At 45.0% G+C, this 19,645-nt stretch overlaps 1 protein-coding gene across 1 annotated transcript; it reads right to left on the bottom strand.

Annotated features, from left to right (window-relative positions):
- Positions 1-1,307: 1,307 nt before the first annotated feature.
- On the bottom strand, positions 1,308-17,293 carry Ing5 (inhibitor of growth protein 5). Its single transcript, XM_089575020.1, has 6 exons — positions 17,202-17,293; positions 15,971-16,209; positions 11,907-12,015; positions 10,247-10,367; positions 8,256-8,400; positions 1,308-3,693 (listed from the first exon to the last, which is right to left on the bottom strand). Exons 1-6 carry the CDS (start codon positions 17,236-17,238, stop codon positions 3,592-3,594), a joined length of 753 nt encoding a protein of 250 aa, XP_089431146.1. The 5' UTR covers positions 17,239-17,293; the 3' UTR covers positions 1,308-3,591.
- Between the last annotated feature and the right edge of the window lie 2,352 nt (positions 17,294-19,645).

The raw sequence follows: 19,645 nt of genomic DNA, 5'->3' as shown, positions 1-19,645 counted from the left end.
ATAGACGTGCAACACAGCAATCAAGACACCTAAGGCTGCATAGTCTATATGGCTGGTTTGGTTTATGGGGTTTAAAGTCCCCGAGCAACTCGGGCTATGAGGGACACCAGAGTGAAGGGGCTTCGGATAATTCTGACCACCTGGGGTTCTTTAACTGACATCGTACAGTGCACTAACATTGTAGATCCCATGTTCCCACATCAAGTGCTTCCCAGGGAACATCACTTTCCCACACATCTCCCATCAGGGAAGAAGCTCCGAGTGTTGACCAGTGCTGGCAACGATGCCTGTAAAGGGTTCTTCTGCAAAATTCTGCAGCAGGAAGGCAGTGCAGAAACTGCCCTCTTACACATTAAGGACATAAGTCCAGTTGAAACTTCTTAAGCATTTTCTGATAATTACATTGTTGCCTTCATCACCAGCAGAACTTCATCCTATGCAAGCAATGTTGAAGAGGAAGCAGAAGACAGCCCGCGGCCTTGCCGCTGGAAAAACTATGTGCACGCAAGACGTGCTTTGCCTCTTTGCCCACACACGAGCTTTGAGAAAATGCGACCCGGTTTAAATGCCTTTGAGGCTCCACCACTAGTTGCGAGGCCATTTAAGCAGCAGAAATGAATAAAGAATTTCTGTGGCCCTACATGAATAAAAGCTTCTGTATGAGCCTTCCTTCATGGAATATGTCGGGTATCATCATTTACCAGGTCATCAGATATATGTACGCTGTTTTTATTTAGGGCATACTGCCACTTTCCCTGCAGTTTTTTCATGGTCCCACGAGGTACACCTTAACAAGGTTTCACTATCACTGCAGCAAGGCATAATACATACATCCTGAATGGTTGGTTTAGGTTGGTTGGTTTATGGGGTTTAATGTCCCAAAGCGACTAAGGCTATGAGAGACGCCGTAGTGGAGGGCTCCGGAAATTTCGACCATCTGGGGTTCTTTAACGTGCACTATACATACTGAATGGGACCAAGAAAATGAATGAAAGTGGCAAGCAGAAAGCAGAAAGGTGAAAGAGAAATACCCTCGCATGTGCTGCATACGATGCTCTCATCCAACCTTTCTAGCCTCCAACAAACCATCCAACAAAAAGGCACAGTGGTGGTTCAGCCATTTCAAGGTCTGCAGCAATTTTTGGAGCAGAAAAATACCCATTCTGGAGTATCTTTGATTCAGAACGATAACCCTGGAGCAACCCGGAAGCAGCATGAACGGAATAAAGAAGTCACAAAGAAGAGTTCGTTCCTAACGAGGGATAAGGTTCAGCCATGCGTAGATAGGAAGAAAAAATACAACTGTGGAAGGTGTTCATAAAAAACTGTGACAAAACATTTTATTAATGCTCACACTGTCTCGCACGCAAGTTCAGCCAAGCGTGCTTGACAAACACCCCGAAAAACACGTTCATTAGAACAGTTCCCTCTTTCATGTTGGCTCTACAGTTAAACCTGGTTTTAATAAAATTTATAAAAGAAAGATTTTTCGTTACATGCAGTTTTCGTGAAATGAGTTGAAAGGACACTACAGAACGGAAACCAAAATAAGAAATAAATGTAGGTGCAATCGCCTTGAAACCATTTACAGAAAACAGCGTTACTCGAAAGTCATAAACTTGGAGAAACGTTTCACGATCATGCTGATAGCGCGACTGCGGCAGCAGCTGCCACCTCAACCACCACTCGTGCAAGGAAGGGACACCGCGGCCGAGCTGGAGGTGAACGCACGCAGCCACGCCACCACCGTAGACCGACCGCGGAGGTTATGTTACATGGTTCTTCTCGTATGTTCACTTGCTCGGTCTTCCTCTCGCTGTTGCGCCAGGAAACAGACTCCTCACCTTGCGTCACCGGCGCTCTCCCCCGTCCCTGCTCCCGACGCACCAGAGCTATCGGCGCCGGAATCACACAAGCAACTGCGTGGCAGAGATGGCCGCGCACTGCTCGTGTCATTTCTTTTTTGCTATGCCCTCCTGTTTTTCGCTGCTTTTGAGCATGAACTGTTGTAACGCCACATGGCATGATATTCCAAAAGAGAAAGCGCTGGAGATGCGCCGATGGCACTGGAACATGGCGCGTTGCGTCAACTGCAGCGGCTCGTTGCGATCAGTGTTCCTCTCATGTCAGTTCATGCTTTATAGTCACGAACCTTTCATGTGGTTCTGCCAAATTTTGAGTGGCTCAGCACTAACACATAGATGACATAGCCAGTTCGTTACATCAAGGCCAACCGCCGCAAAACCTTCGCTACATGAAGGTCTGAAATACACACACTTCAAAGGCGGCGGCGATGGGGAATTCACAAACTTCGTAATATCGAGGAATTCGCTATACGGAGGCTCGTGACATCCAGGTTGAACTGTACTTCAACGCTTCCGTGAAATTTTTTTGCAAATTCACCGATATCGCGAAGGCCAAAATTCCCTTATTCCAACACAGCTTGACTTCACTGGACCTGCTCCTAGCTTTTGTTCAACCCAGAAGAGACTTCTTCAGCCCTCTTCATGGTTGACCGACATGATGCGACCTTTAGATGCAACCGACATGATGCGCAAACATGGAGGAAGGAAAACTCTCACGCTATCCGAGCAACATGCCAATAAGTATGCTGGAAGTCACGCGCTTTTGGAAGAACTACTGGGAGTCTTTGGCCGACGGTGCAGCCAATAGTAACGCTAGGCGGAGCGCCGTCTGCTGCAATGCCTACTGTGCACGCGCAAGCACGCTGAGACGGCGGACGCTGAGGTTGCCAACTGAAAGCTTGAATGGCTCTAAAAATACTTGTTTTCCCGTGACCGTGTCTTCTTTTTGGTGCAGCTAAGATGCAATATTGATCAATTTGCCGCTTTTGGAGCAGACTGGCACAGCAAAATGTAAATGTATCAAAATGATGCAAATGGCGTAGCTGGAGCACCAATGAAGGCATGACACAACTGGAAAATTTATCACCGTGATGCATACATTTTTACAGCAAGCATGCAGCCAAAAAACGTGACTGTTGTTGCCAATAGTAGCTTATAATACACAGCAGTAATGAACCCTAAGCTGCTGCAGGAAGCATGCTGCATCATGACTCATATGTGGCTTTTTTCACAGTTCTTTATCCCTGAACATAAAAAAAGTTTGCTCTCTCCAGTAAAACCAACAATTAATTACACTCAACAGGAAGGCTAACCTGTGCAGGTAGAGTCTTTTTCAAAAACATACAGCCCAAGGGGTTCGCTCCCAAGCCCTGTAGCAGGGCTCTTTAGCACAACTGACAGTCCTAAGCTTCAGGGTGTTGAGTACTTAAGTTCCTCCTGCCTTCGTGAGTTTAAGGTGCCCGAGTGTGCAAGAGGAGCCGCACTGCAGGGCTCAGACGCAGACCCCTTGGGCTGTATATACTTTTGACAAAGAAAGAAAGACAGTACCTGCTGGCATAACCAGCAATATAAAGCATCGCTATGCTTGTTTTTAACAACAAAAAAAAATGTAATGCAGACACCAGCACACACACACACAATGCACAGTCCATACATGTTGGCGGCACGAGTGCCTCTGACTGTAAAAGCACGTAAGTCTCCAACGCCGCACCACACACACCGGTCACTACTTCTTCTTTCGCTCACTGGAACATTTGGGACAGAACCATTTTCCCTTCGGTTTGCTTGTGAGGCCAACACAGGTGAAATGGAACCATTCGATAGGGCACTGGAAGAGACAACAAAGAGATGATTAGGAGTGAGCTGCCTGTGCATAATAATAAACTTGAGACCATTTGAATCTTATTCCTCTGTGAACCAATTACGATACCTATGGGTGGCATAATACTACTAGTGGCATGACGCACCTTGCGTTCAGCACAACCCCAGCCCATCTACCTCAGCAGCCTTTGTTGGTATGGCACAATTAGAACTGTTTACGTCACTGACGAGCTTCACAAACGTGAGTTTAAGGCCTACAATAATAAGCACCAGTTTTGAGAAGAGGAAACATTTTATGGAGTCCATTTCAGGTTTGCTGACTTGGCTTCTTCACACTCACTCTTATACAGTAGAACCCCAATTACACGACATTCAGAGGACCCCACGAAACTATCATATAATCCTGGCGTTGTATAACTGAAAATCTCACACAAGTGATGTATTCACATAATAAATGCGTCTGCTACCCTGGCTTTCAAAAACTAATTAAAAGTTCTTTTCCCTGTGCGATATAAAGGCACCCGTTTTCGTTCTGCGAGAATTAGTTCTTGGACCCCGCGCAGCCAGGCTTTTCGGTGTTCAAGAGGCGGCTTTAGTGGAGGTGCGCAAGCGCTCCCGTCCCTGCAAATACTGCCTGCGCATTAAGCAGACATCACATGTGCTTTGAAAAACCATGATTTGGGCGATGCGCCAGAAATGTGGCTACTCCAACCCTTTGAACACATTTCGCAGCACGCAGTGCGACCATGCCAGCGACATGCCTTTTTGTTCAGACTTCCTCTAGAACTGCTGTCAATCCACAACAGCAGCATCTGTACTAGAAATTCACATCATAAAGGAAAAAAAGAACACGATGCTCGCATGTGACACAAATGCACCGGTCGCGCTTTCTGCAGCGATCTGCGGCCCATTGGGTGACAACGAGCCGCTCATTCCTGGCTCGCTCAGTGTCGCTAGACCTAGCGTGCTCCACCCTGAAGCCGCAGCAGAAAGCACCTTCAAACTAGCCGCCAATAATCGCAGAAATGTCTAATCTTGTTATCGCCTCTACAATAACTTCATGCTGGTGAGCATACAGTTGATTTCTCTAACTCCTTCATCAGCGAAGCAGGCGGAAAAACGGGCCAGGAAAAACAGAGAAAAACTGACCTTTCAAGCCGTCGGGAAAACTTGCTTGCATTTAAATGTAAGACATGCACAACCTTCTGCAACAAACTGCATACCCACTTACCAAGCTTTCTGTAATAGTCAAGCCACAAGTGATGCACGCCCATTGCGCAGACATTCAAAGCATATTTTATTTGGGCTGTGCTATAGGTACGCAGAGCAAAGAGCGGTTTCTGCTCAATCTGCCAAGCTGCCTTTGCGCTCTAAGGTATTCTGCAGCAATGCGTGACACATGAAACACGTGAAGTGAGCACCTTGCAATGCAGGAAGCCCTACTTCTGAACACAAAGCATTGCCACCCCCATATGTGTGGCTGGTTTTTGCAACCGCAGAAGAAGCACATTGTTTCCAGATGTGTGTGTGTCTTCCTTCCTTTCACTGAATTTTTAGCAGTGCAAGAGAGTTTCAGGGAGCAGACAGACAAAATAAACGTATGCAATCAAAACGAAAATACTGCGCAGATAAGAGAAGAATTCAAGCTAAAGGTAGTCTCTGCAAATGGGAAATGACGAGGTAGCTGATAGTGTAGAGGCCTGGGTGAGATGGCGGCCGATCACTCTTGAAACAGCAGAAACAAGACAAGGATGCAGGAAGAGACATACACACGGGTGCTGACTTACAACTCAGGGACAGCGCCTGTGTGCATGTCTGGTCCCGCATCCTTGTCTTGTTTCTGCTGTTTCAACAAGGAATTAGCTGACATGAAGTATGGGTTAGAAGCACACACAATACTCATCAACAATGCACACCGGCATAGCTTTTGCTGTTCAACCAGGACAATAATAGACCGTGACGACCTTTATAATATAAACCGAAAAATACAGGAACGAATAGGATGGGCATGCGACCTTCTAGCTATGGTACACCTAACCTACAGTACATTTCACCTGTGTGGAAGGACAAAGCAGTATCCTTCCGAACAAAACAATCGACTGCAGTAACATGTGCTATGGCCTTGCTATGCTCACTACACTAATCACCAATAAGTGGCGAAATATTTTTGACGACATCAAGAGCACATGTGATAATTCACCAAGTGGCTCTTGATACTGGGCTCTGCCAATCCTGAATACAAACATTGCTTGCCTGCCAAAAAGGAAAATATGACGACAAGGAAAATGTGCGCATAATACTCTAGAGAGATAGCTTGTTTTCTCATTTCTGTTCCATCATGCATTTTCATTTATTTTTACCAGGAATGTAACAGCACTGTGGTGAGAACTACAGCAAACTTGCTTTTTCCAGAATGTTTTGATAGGAAGCATTCTACGAAGGTGGGCAATGCTGTTCAAATCAAAAGCCGCAATTTCTGCATTAAATTACTACCCTCAGTTCTTATGAACTGAATATGGATGACTAGGCTGTGACCAAGACTGGAATCATTCTTCACTACATATTAAGCAAGCACTACTGAAACTGCTCAACGATTAAACAACACAAGCAAGCAACAGTGCAAGGAAACTGGGCTATGGTATCACTTCCAATTTGTTTTGTGGAATTCTCATGGTGGATTCACAGTGACAAGTCACGGAGGTCACGTGACAGGTTTAAATCGATTTGTCACTCTTCCTCCTTGCTTTTCTAGTGCTTGGGAAACCATAACTAAATGACCAAAATCAATAGCACAATGTCTGCGACTCGCCAGTGTGAATCCGCCTTCTGTCTTCCCCGACACAGGATAAAGCTCTCCTTGTGACATCACAGTCTCCCTGCATGCTCAGAATTCCTCTCACACTTTCAACATGAAAAAATACAGTGAAAGCTCGTTAATTCAACCCCGTTAATTCGGAAAATCAGATAATTCCACGCGCACGCGAGGTCCCTACAATTATACATAGGAGTTGTGGGGATGCACTCGCCTCCCCGTGGTTCGCTTTCCCGTAATGCACCCCAACTGTGGTTAGCTCCCCTCGCAACGCACTCCTCTCAGTTGGGTTACTATAACTAACAGGGGAGGGCGCTCGCGTCACAGCGACACCAGCGCCATGAATGGTGTTTTGCTGCGCGCGCGCGGGGGAAAAGCTGCTCTCTTCTGCTCGGCACCGGGATAGCTCGCGGACATTTCGCGAGCCGCTCCGCTCTTCGCCGCGGGCGACCTCGTGTGGAAACATGTTCCCCTCAGCTCGTCCCGTCCGGCCTCAGAGTTTTTCCCTCTGCCCTACTGTGGGCGGACATTCGCTCGTAACCGTGCTGGTGAGTCGGACATCCTCGATTCCTAAGTGTATTTTGTTGCTAGCTGGCGTTATTGTTGTTATAGCAATAAATGCCTTGTTTGTGTCAGCCAGTGTGTTGTTCCTTTGTTCCCGCAGAGCAAGGCCCGCCGTGGTCGGCGTGCGCTCGGTAGTGCTCGCGACCACGGGGTGGGGTCCGGGCGGTTTTGAACTGTGTCAGCTGCGGTTAAGCGGGGAGAACGTATTTATCTACCCCTAATTTAAACCCCATAGAGTCTACGGGGTGAAACTCTCATTAATTCGAACAAATTTTGCCGCGTGTCGGTTAATTCGACTTCTTCCGCAGCCCACCAAGCCGGTGCACGAGAGCAAAAAGAAAAAACCACTACCACGAGCGACGCTACTGTACGGCTAGTAGGCCATCCGTATGGTCATCGTCATCAGCAGCGGGAGAGGGTGAGGGAAGCGAGGTTAGCGGTGGCCGAAGCGGGCAGCGTCTTTGTGCTATGTTGTGTCGTAGCAGTCATGTTGATGTCGTCCGCTTAACCCTATCGACTGCAAGTCTCGTTTTGGCGTGTGTCGTCGTTTCCGCATGTTCTTGCTGCTACGATCGCGGTTATTTAACCGTAAGGCGGCGCCTTTTTTGGTAATTGAGCGCTTTGCCAGCGTGTTTACTGCACTGCTTTCGAGTTGGTAGCGCACAGTGCCTGCGCGCCTCGCCTTTGTGTCCTGTCAGCTGACCGAGGATGAAATAATTTAAGTGACAGGCGCTTCCAACGACAATTTGTCAGAAGGTGATGATTGTGAGCAGTTGCCCCTAATGCCAAAGTGCGCAGTGAAAGAAGCCGCAGAAGCGTTGTCCGTGCGGAAGGACTTCTGTGAATAAATCCCTGACGATGCGTGTGCCGCGGAGCACCTGGCAGCTGTTAGAGCTATCGTACTCGCTCGAATTCGCTCGAAAAAGCAGACGACGATAACAGATTTCTTTGTCAAATAAAGGTATGTCCTGTTGCGGCAAACATCGTTTTTTTGTTATTCATTCGATATTTCGACATTCAGATAACTCGACAATTTTTCGCAGTCCCATCAGTGTCGAATTAACGAGCTTTTACTCTACAGGCTAAAATCTTTTCGATGAACTTCAACGAACTAGTCAGGTAATGGCTGGCAGACGCACCACAACAGGCAATGAGAAAAACAAAAACAGATCAATTAGTAATGCAGAACTTACATCAGGATTGTCACAGCCAATCATCTCGCCGTAAGACACCTGATGGCAGAGGCAGTAGGTGGGCTCATTGGGGTCCACAGGCATGTCGAGCACATCAGACGGGTGTGAGATGCTGATTGACTGCAACAATGGGACCTCCGCTGACCTGCACACATTGCACAAGGCAGCTTATTCCACCTGCTCACGTCGTAAGAGAACAAAAGGGGAAGCTCATCCACCCGACCACACTTCTACACCATGAACTAACGCCAAAAAGGTCACAGTTCAAGACAACACTGCATACAGCCCAAGGCAGTGGCTTGACCACTCTTGTCCAATCTGCTCCTTCAACCACTCTTTTACAACCAAATGGGCCCTGCAGTCAAGTGCAAATACTGCCTGGGGTCAAAAATATGCCGTGCACGTATGTTTTCTTATTAATGCCATGTGTTGGCACCTCAAACAAATTCACATAAGGGCAGTTTGGGCTAGTTGGTAAGACATAGCAATGGTCAAACAGTGCAGCTTACCTATAACCTGTGAAATATTATAACTGTTGAGTTCAAGAAAATCCTTCACATTATGTGCTTTGTGACGAAGGCTCCACAACATCAGTGCTCCAAATGGCAGGGCATTCACTTCATATGCATGTCCTGGCAGCACCAGGAATCCACAATTCTTTTGTAAAGAGCACAAGGTTGGTGTTTGACATTTGTAAAAAAAAAATTTCAGACAAAAAGCGCTACAAATTCTCAAATGGTGAAGTTTTTTGTCACTGCTTCCAAAAAATTCATTTTCAAATTCATTTTCAAAAATTCATGCATTTTCTCATAAAAAAAAACCCTGTGCTGCAGGGGTGTGACAAACAGCACCCTCCCTTTTTTTGCTCACTTATCCTTTGACAATATGATTCTAACCAGCCAGCAGTTAGCCAAACCAAGAGGTTTTAAAACAGAACCAAAAAGCCATTCAGTGCCTGTTGGATATGAAAGTGACTCGCACCAAAACTGATGCTGCTGTTGCAAGAAAAAGAAAGAAATACAGAAACTTGCCTTTCTACCTTTGTACATGACCTGTGTTATGGGAAAACGATTATTACTGCACCCAAGTGTAAACCTATTTCTTAGGTCTCCAAGCTCCAGCCTGCAGCTGCAGGTACTAAACTAGTGTGGTTAATGTTTTCGGCAAGCCTGGTGTTGCAAAGAAGAACAGTACTGCTCAGTGGACTTGCTGCCTCAGTTCGAGGAACAATGAGTAGCCCATACCATTAAGTGCTAGCACACAAAAGCCACAGAATTTGAAAAGCATTACACTGCTCAGGTGCACACAGTTGTGATATACAGCCGTGGGAATTACATTGCCTCCAAACATTCTCAGCAGTGGCACATGCTCAAGGCTGCTCACAAAATCGAAGCACTCCCAACTATCCATTGTTGTGGTCTGCCGTGTTGGACATGAAATAGAGAGGTTAGCATAAAATTAAACCATGTTGAGACTTGGATTACAAGATGTACAGAGATCTTCTGGAGACACTCTTGGTGTTTGCATGAACTATACTGTGTATGACAGAAGGTCGAATGTCACGGTTGCCATGTTGGCTAAATTATACCGGCTTGAGTAGCAACCCAAGCTGTTAGCCAGGCCAAGACCAAACTGAGCAATTCAGACAGCTTCTATTTGTACAAACACAATTTCAAACTCAGCAAACAGGGCTTTTACATTGGCCACACAGATGACAAATACAAACTAGCTTACAAGAGGCATTTTTCGAGCCAAAAAGCAAATATCAAAATATATAAATGAAGCAAGCACAATCAAGGGCTCCACACTCTGAAAGCGAACAAATGATTCATAGAACTGTTGTCACTGCTCTTGCAGAACACTTCTTTTTTCAAGTGATAAGGCCCACAAATGGTTAGGGAATCAACGCAAGGTTAGTTTCTGTGAACTGCTGAGCTGCTAACAAGAAAAACAGGAAACAAAGTGGGGTCCATACAGGAGTCAGTACTTACTGGGAAACTTGACCTTTAAGTTTCTTGCGAGAGGGCTTGGGAACCTCATCATCCGAGGACATAGAGCGTCCACGCTTGCTCTTCTTCTTCTCTACTTTCTCCTGTGTTTTTCTGCCACGCTCTGGGATATGGTGCATATGAACACATAAGCCAGATGTTAAAGGGACACTGAAGATAACCACATCCAATTTTTGCTCTTAGTATAAACTGATAGCACAGCTCTTTCTGGCTATGCTGATGCTTGTCCTGCAGCAAGCGAGGTATGTGTTGCTGAGGAAACTGAATTTAAAAGCATTTCCATCATCACTCAATCTAAATTTATGTCGACATCAAAAAATACCCCACAATCGCCGCTATGAAGTGAATGGCAGTGTAGCATAGTCTTTGTGATCCATGTCCAAAACACTGTGTTGACACACCGCTGTTTACTTGCAAAATCAGCCGGTGATGATGAAACCTGTATTTCATTCTTCAGCCTTTTCTCGCTTACAAAAGCTCCCTTTTCAGTGAAAGTAGTGTTTCTGTCGGCAGAACGCGGCAATCCATCAATACAGGCCACCTTCAATCTGACCTCAGGGTACTTTTTCACACACTGTGCACAAGCCACGCCTCTCTAAGCCCCTCCCATTTAGCATAGATCAGAAAGCTTTATCAAATTCATTAGATATCCAGTCAACTAAAATTTTACCAAAATTAAGTCACAAGAAAGACAAAGAACTGGCAAAGAAAAGACTGGCAGCAAAACTGGGCCAATTTTTAGGGTGCAGCCCATGTACGCAATGTGCAACACGCTAATCAGGGAATGAGCAACATTTATTCCACGCTCAAACTTCATGACTCGCCGAGTCTTCAGACTCCAAACTGGTGCTGTTCTCCGGTGCATGCTCATCCCACAAAAAGCCATCTTCAGTGCCTTTCAAACTGTCTGAGATCCCCATCACCAACCGAGGGATGCAATGTACGTAAGCACAGAGTTTCATACAGACAAGATGCAGCCAAGCACAGTCGTGAGCGGTGGTGCCCTCTTGCACCTTTTGGTTGCACCACTGTCATATGCACTTCTCGTCCACGTCGAATTTCCTGCCCACCGTACGCTTGCCGTGTTCAACAGCAAACTCTATGACTTTCAATTTAGAGCCAGCAGCCATGTAGCTTTTGAGGTATTTGCCCATCATGCTAAAATTACAACACTCGGCGGCAGTTCATAAAAGAGAAAAAAGAAACAGCGTACAACAGCCACACTACATGTGCGGTTGACAGCCACAAAAAGCCTGGTGATACTGATGCTGCTATGGATAACGGGAGTTCGCAGACCAGGAAAAAAGTTGATGATGATGATGACCCATGGCCTTGCACGCTATTCATGGGCGGAGCCTGGTAGCTCCCGTGCGCAAGGATTTCAAAGGCTATTCCCATGTGGGTTGTGGAAAGGTTGGGTGCAGCCCCCACAAGGATCTTCCTTTTTTTTTTTAATCTTTCCTTCGAAAAAACAGGATGCTGCCCTGTACATGCCAGCGGTCCTTACATGCGTTTATATGGTAATATATATAACAGTTACTGCCTTACTGGTTGTCACCGAAAATTCCAGCCATTTACCAGGAAACGGAAATGAGCTGCACAGCCATTCAACTAGATTAAAAAAATAAGGAAACAAACTCACTTTTAGTGCCACTCTCTGAATCACTCCCTTGGACATTCAGAACCTTGTCTTTAAGTTCGGCCTCAAAGCGTGCCAGGTCAGCATCAAGACGCCTGATGTGTTTATCAACCTGCAGGGATACCAAATAAAATTAGATACAGTGGCAGTAACATCATTAACAACTATGTCTGAAAACTACAAAACCAAATATTTAGAAGGAAGGAAAAGAGCAGAAGCAGAATAGTTGAGGGAACAAATTAACGCAAGTGCAGAAAAGAAGCAGTTCAAAATAACTGAAAGAGGCCTCTGCCAAGCAGCGGATCTGATGCAGCTGCAATTGGCAAACATGATGCAATGCAAAAAAAATTAAAATCGAACAACACATTCACAATACTCATCGTGCCCTAACTGCATCCAATGATGCCCGGTTTAAGAATAAAATTCGTCCCTTACAATTCTTCTCACAGCATTCTGCTTGCTGGAAAAAATGGCAAAAGCTTTTAAATCAAAAAGAAAAGCATAGTTCAATTACTGCTGAGCCAGGCTAAACAACAAAAGAGAACTAACAGGATAACTCCTAAGTCATCATTAGTGCAAAAAATGCATTGTGATAATCAGACATCATGACAAGTTTAAATTACAACAAAGGCTAATTACAATCAGCATCAAACGAAACGCGAACAGAACATGTGATAGAACGTAGACTAAAAAACCAGCTGCTGAAGTACACATACAGACAGGCTCTATTAACACTTCCACGCAGCAGTCTTTGCATCACTGAAGTAAATATCAAGTGAGCTAGTGTCCTGCTTTCCTCAATTAAAACCTAATTGTGCTGTTCACCTTTCAGCTGCACCCTTTGCATTTAATTTGAGGCTAACACTGTCGTACAGTTAAATTTCAGGTCAAGGATTAGATGAACAGCACATATTAGGCACAAAAATTGAATAAACAGCACACCAAAACAGTAACCGAAAGAGCCAAAAACATTTATATGTCCTTTATCAACCGAGATTACTAGATGCATCACCAAGTAATGTCAGCTTATCAACCAAGTAAATGAGACACAGAGAGGAGCACAAGATGCATCTCAGCTAGTTGGTTTATAGCTCAAAGACAGCAACAGCCAACAAGAAACAACACACATGGTTTGGTATATGGGGTTCAAAGGAGTGGACAAACCTAATTTTAATTGCATGTTTTCTTCTTTGTATTGATACTTGAGACATTACTATACATAGATCACCACGAGATAATACAACGACTAAATAATCTATAATTTAATTTCTTTTCTTCCCTTTGGCTTTTTTTTTTTTTCAACAGCCGAGCAATGGCTATGACGACAAAGGTGGGCACCAGTCATGTCCAGCATGAAGAAAACTGAGATCGAATGGCTGCTTCAATGTTTTAATTCAGCACTAAGGCAAGCCTGCCACAAAAGCTGGAATCAGTACAAGTGAAGACGTATAGACCGTTTTCGTGGCGAGGCAACATGTTCAATGCACGCTGTATATGTACGCAGCTGCACGTGCGGATTCTCGGCGTTTTAAACAGTGGTACTCTGCACTGCTTTGTTTAACGAGAACATAAAAACGCCAATGAACCATAGTATACTGTGCTCTGCTCAAAAAAAAAAATATCGAAAACGTCTTTTACTCGCATATTTTTTCAGGCCGTATAATTGTTTACACACTGCGAAGGCTAACCACGTGCACAGTGTGGGCTCTCATTTCAGTAAAATTTCTATTCCTTAAACAAGAAAACTGACACTAAGCGTAATGACGCCCAGTCTTGTTCACGAATTGGGACTACACGCCTGTGCCCGGTTAAGTACCGTAAATTTTGCCGCTCAGCGCGAGACGAATGCCTCCGAGTTTGTGTTACGGCTTCCGGTGGTGGCGAAATGGAAAAATAGTCGCGTGCTGTGGACTGTCGGTTCGCTATAAAGGCACTCAAGTGACCGGAATCATTCTGGACCTTTGAAATTACTAAGGCAGCTTTGCCAACATTTGTGTGCTCAAACGTCGAAATAGCCTTATCCCGGCACCAAACCCGTCCTAGTTTTGTCTTGTGCTGTCACTATTTATTGTGGTATGCATTTTCACTCGCTGAAGTGAAGGCACGTTCAGGGGAATATCACTGAATATTCATTCAAAATATGAAGGAACCAAGCACTTGCCGAAACCAAGAAACGGATATGGGAATGTTTCTTAGTCATACTTGGCTCATTTTGCTGCTTTTAATGGAGTGTAGTTCTGTCAGTTTTGTTTTACACAAACAACTTGGGAATGCACTAGACAATTTCTGGAGCATGTGGGAAAGCGTTCATACTTCAATTCAGATAATCTATCATGAGCTTGGCGCATGATAGCCTTAGATGCTTATGCGCCACTAAACCCAACACAACACAACACAACAATTCAGATAATTAGTTTCATTTGTAGCTAACTTTCATACATTTTTCAGTTACAGTTGATTGTGTCCAGCAAAAGACACTGGTATACATGAAGCGCCCTGTGGTATTCGTCTGCAACGGCTAAATAATTTAGAATTGAATTTCTTCTAGACGCTGTTTCGGTTTCGGTTTAAACTGCTGAACAGTGGCTGTGATGTGTAATTGATGTTTAGGTCATGTGAGGAATGAAAAATCTGCTGTACAATTGCTGATAAGTCGTTTTATGTTAATAAAGACATTGAAAGAGGCAGACTAAAGTGTTGTAGTGAATTAAAACTACAAATCAATGATGATATTGCAGTTTTTCTAGTGCATCACGTGACCTAAACACCAAATGCACGTCACAGTTATCATTCAGTCGATATAAGCAAAACCGAAATAGCACGAGAGAAGAAATTCAATTCAAATTATTTAGCGGTTCCACATGAGTACCACACAGTAATCTATGTATTCTAACATCTAACGCATCATTTGAAACAAGAAAATATGCAATAAAATTTAAAACAGTCGTCAAAAGTGACTAGCTTCGCTAGCTTTGAACAATATTCTTAGCTGGTTACCCTAATCTATCTCTCAAACTCGGTTACATATTACGGAAAGTTGCTTCAGCTGCCCTACATCACTCCCTCAACTGCCTTCGCAACCAGCGCTACGCCTACGTCGTTTTTCACCATGTAGGTTACACCAAACTCGTCAGATTTCTTTTTACCTGTCAGCCGTCATCACGACGGTGGAAGCGCCTGCGGCGCCATAATCCGCTCGTGTTCTGGCCATTTACTGATAGAATGACCTCACTGCTGCTTGAAAAGCTTTTCCTATCAGTGCGCAATTTTAGAACGCGAAAAAATAAATGCAGAAGCTCCGATTTGCCTATTTGTGCCATGCGTCCTGTTTGGTGTGTGCACTGTGAATGCGATTGCGCATACCAGCATGGCAGTCCTTTCCGGACTAGACACTAGAGGGCGCCACCTTCCCAAGATGGTGTCACCCATGATAAAATGGTGCATACAGACCCTTGGCATCACAGACCCCGCTCAGCTGTTGAAACCGAGACAGGCGAGAGAAGAAATTCAATATTTAGTTACTTGGCGATCATAGACAAATACCACGTTGTGATCATGTATATTAATGCACACCATTCCAAACAAGAAAACATGCACCCAAAATATGGTGTCGATACTCCTTTAACATCAAAAAATGACATGGGCAATGAAAACTGTAGTGGAGGGTTCCAGATTAATTTTGAGTACCTGGGGTTCTCTAACGTGCACTGACATCGCACAGTACACGAGTGATCTGTGTTTCGCCGCCACTGAAATGCTTCACTGCCGCCGAGATTTAACCTGCATCCTCAGGCTCAGCATTCAAGCGCCCAAACCACTGAACCACAAAGTACAGAGAGTTGAGCTAGTTAGTGTGTAGCAGGATTGAGCAGCACATACAGGACGAGGACACAGAAAAGCGACAAGACACGAGCGCAAGTGTCCTGTCGCTTCCTTTCTGTGTCCTCGTCCTGTGTGCGCTGTTCAATCCTGCCACTGAACCCCCGTAGGGGTGCCAGGAGAAACAACACATAGAGAGGAGCACTCGACGAGGCTGAGTAAATAAGCACTGGTACTGTGCAGCTTACCATCTCGTACGTCTGCATGGCCAACTGAACCTTGTCATCACCATACTCTTTTGCCTTTTCAAACATCTTTCGGATGTTTTCGAGATGCTCAGATCGTTCTGCCGCTGTGTAGGTCTTAGCATTGTTCATGTATGTCTGTGAACTCTTCTCAATGTTCTTTGCAATTCCCTGCACCCTTGTGTCAAGATCACGCATCAAGTTGAAATTCCTCTGGAGCTCAGATGGCAATGTCTCCAAACCTAAAAAGAGCAACGATATGCAGGCATTATAAGCAATTCACATATAAGCCTATGAGACAACCAAATTTAGAGTCTCTACCCTGTTCATGCAAAGCAATGCCTATAAGGCGATTTTCAAGACATGTACATGGATGTGCAACAGATTTCCGAAAAATAAATAAACTGTCACTTTGAACAATTAGGCTGTTGAAGAGCTGCACTATTATGGCTCTTTGCTGAGCATACAAAGTAAACTACTCCGGCAATTTTTACTATATTTTATATGCATCGTTTGTTTTGTCACCAACAGGGAATATTCCCGTGGTTTCACTTTCACGTGGCTATTTTTCAAAAGACGAAACATAAGTACAAGGTTATAAGAGTACAGCACAACAGGCAGCCACACGGTTTAGCACAGTAACAATGTCACGCCTTCGCGGCATGTACTGCCTGTTCACTGAAAGAAAAGTCCCTAACTGAAGTAATTTTCTGCTTTTCGAAACGTTGCGAGCTTACCCGAAAGTAACGCAGCAATTCGTCGTCCCTCAAAGTTTACAGGGGACGCAAATCGAAACGCAATAAGGCCGCAACAAACGGTGTTATGAGAGGGACGCAAAACAGTGCAGTCACATTTTGTAGGTATTTCAAGAAAAGCTGGTTAGGACAAGAGCTGCCAGTTTCCATATCCGGTTGTTCTAATGCACAACACCAGACAGTGTATAGAGATCTGGTATAAACTTCTCAACGGCTAACATTACCTTGCGACAAATTGTTTGTTCCCAGAGCAAGAAAGCGCTACAGCAGCATCAAGAGCTTCAAATGAAGCACAGTAATACAGGTAAACAAGGGATGAACCATGGCTAGAGTTGCCGCCAAAACGATCCCAGGCTGCTGCATTTAGCATTGCACGCGTAACCACAAGACAACATAAAATACTCGCTACAATGCAATAACCCCACATCCACAATAGAGATAAACTAATGAGAACATAAGGCGGCACAATAAACACGTACTGTCAAGGTAGTGTTCCAAATACACGGCCGTCGCCATGTTTTCACTCCTATCTCCTGAGAGAGGCCGCTGATGCGGCTGACAATGGAGCTGAGGCTGAGACTCGTGAGGTTCGAGCCATAAGTAAAACTCTATTACCCACACATCTGAAATACACGGGGTGAGACTGTTCATATAGAATCAAATTTGTTAAATTGTGAGTTCGTCTTGTTCTAGAACACTATTATGGTATGGATAATAGAGTTTCTCACTATTACCTAGTGGGAAAGCTGGCACCACGTCTATGGGAGTTTGCATGGAGTTTCCTGTCGCTACAGGAGCTCTTGTAGCTTTTCCAACAAAAGGCAGTGTAAAGTTTTGTGAGACCCTGTGATATCTGACACGCCGCGCTGTATCGCGTGTTGCGCACTAAACGGGCCATTGTTCGACCTCAAATTTCGTACAGAAGTGGCATATTTGGCCGGCAGAATTGTTTCAAACTGCATTTGTTTGGGTTACTTGCTTGAATCGATCAAAAAAATCCACATATTCGCATATTCTGCGGCGACAGCGAAGAAAATCACACCGTTCTGTCAGCGATCGCACCGGTGGCGCCATCTCGTTTGTTTTACACAGAAAACTTAGTTCTGCCAAAACTGCGCGAAATTTGAAGACTTTCGATTTCCTACAGCAATAAATCTTTACCAGCTTCGAGTGTCGTCTGCTTTCGTCTGTTCGCTACCGGTACGGTTTGATGTATTACATTGCCGTAGAATAAACGCTATGAGCGCTTTGACACTCTCCTGAAAGCATTTCTGTACTATGCTGTCTGTGTGGATACCATTTGGTGCTCCTTTATTTGGATTTTGGTGGTCCGGGAGAATACCACTCCAGGTGACCTCACAGGCCAGGGCATGTTTTCTGATCCGCGGCCCATCCACTTATGCGGGAAATTTGCACCCACTCCTTCAGAGATGCGCGATGCGGCGGTCGGCGATGGAACATCGCACGGAACTTCTTACGCACGAAGCGCATTGAATTAGATGCGCACATCCAAGACACGGCCATGGACTTTTCTTCAGTGTACGCGGTCTCATTTCTCGGTGGTAAGTTTCCGTACTTTAGAAAAGAAGGCAATACTGAAAGTTGCGACAGGGCAGAAAGCTGAGCTAGTTGGTACACATTCATTATGAAAAATCCAGGCGCTAGCAAACAACGATCACAGAGGGGACACAGCGCTTGTCCCCTCTGTGTCGTTGTTTGTTAGCGCCTGGATTTTTCATAATAAGACTGAAAGCACAGACTAAGCTGCATGCAGTCGGTAGCAAACAGACGAAAGCAGACGTTGCTCGGTAAGAGTTATTGCGATAGGCAGTCGAAAGACGTCGAATTTCGCGCAGTTTTGGACAAACAACGTTTTTTTGTGACCAATTAAAAAGCATTTGAAAGACCCTCTTCAATTAAACCTCCCGCTACCCCCCCCCTCCCTCCCTTCCTTTGCTGAATCTTCACGGCGAACAAACGACATGGCGCCACCAGTGCATTCGCTGACACCATGGAGCCTTCTTCCTCATGGCTGACACAGCGGCTTAATTTCTTTCGTCGTCGCCGCAGACGATGCGAATATATCCGACTTCTTCTGTTCGAATCAGATAAGTACCCCAAACAAACGTTGTATCAGACAATTCTGCCGACAAAATGCCATTTCTGTGCGAAATAGAGCTCGAACAATGCGTCCGTTTAGCTGGGAGAAGCATTCTATGGCGTGCGTTTATTTCCGCAACACGCGATATTGTAAGCACATACACCGCACTGTTATTTACTTCTCCTTAGCTTCAAATAATTTATTTTTGCCTGTTGGGAACTGTTCCCACGGTTCATTGACTTCACTAAAAAGCGAAGCCGCAAAAATACGTAAAATATGATTACTCGAAGTGCGGGCCCTTTTTCCTGCTCCTCACACCCCAGCTTTGGAAGATCAACACTTTCCCGGAAAGTTGCGAAATCTCAAGTCCTAGACGCCCTCAATTTTCTGTAGCTTAAAAAAAAAAACCGTGAATGACTCCTCCAGAGTACTAACTAGTCTGGAAAGGCGCCCAGAACAGGACAGAAGACCACCCGAGTACAGTAACCCGAGTCAAATTTCTGCCTAGAATCCAGCTTGGCGCAATCTCCAACTCCTAACAGTGATGTTGCTTTCACGCGGCGTATCGATGGGCCGGAATGGAAAAAAAGAGTTCACGTCCTTCAACAACAGTGCTCACAATTAACCGATATATTTGCTACAAGCTGTCGCAGATAACTCCATACAACGCGCCCGCAAACAGAAACGTAGACGTAGGTACAGCTCTCTCGTCCAATCAGGATGGCGCGCACTACATTAGTGTGTTCCTTCTGAATGTGGGGCCTGGTATGTACCATGGTTCCCTTCCATACGTTTCTAACCATCATCATCAGCCTAACTATG

This window comes from Amblyomma mixtum, chromosome 2, assembly GCF_055824585.1.
Source record: "Amblyomma mixtum isolate Tamu chromosome 2, ASM5582458v1, whole genome shotgun sequence".
In the NCBI taxonomy this organism is placed as follows: Eukaryota; Metazoa; Arthropoda; class Arachnida; order Ixodida; family Ixodidae; genus Amblyomma; species Amblyomma mixtum.
Note: the sequence above shows the minus strand (reverse complement) of the source record. Positions and strands in the feature narration are given on the sequence as shown.

What these genes read in the sequence shown, in the direction of transcription:
- Ing5 (XM_089575020.1), bottom strand. Translation starts at nt 17,238, where the DNA reads ATGGCGACGGCCGTGTATTTGGAACACTACCTTGACA. An exon ending in CCATGCAGACGTACGAGATG is followed by an intron (nt 12,016 to 15,970) that starts GTAAGCTGCACA and finishes GTATCCCTGCAG; the next exon opens with GTTGATAAACACATCAGGCG. An exon ending in CTTAAAGGTCAAGTTTCCCA is followed by an intron (nt 8,401 to 10,246) that starts GTAAGTACTGAC and finishes CAATGTGTGCAG; the next exon opens with GTCAGCGGAGGTCCCATTGT.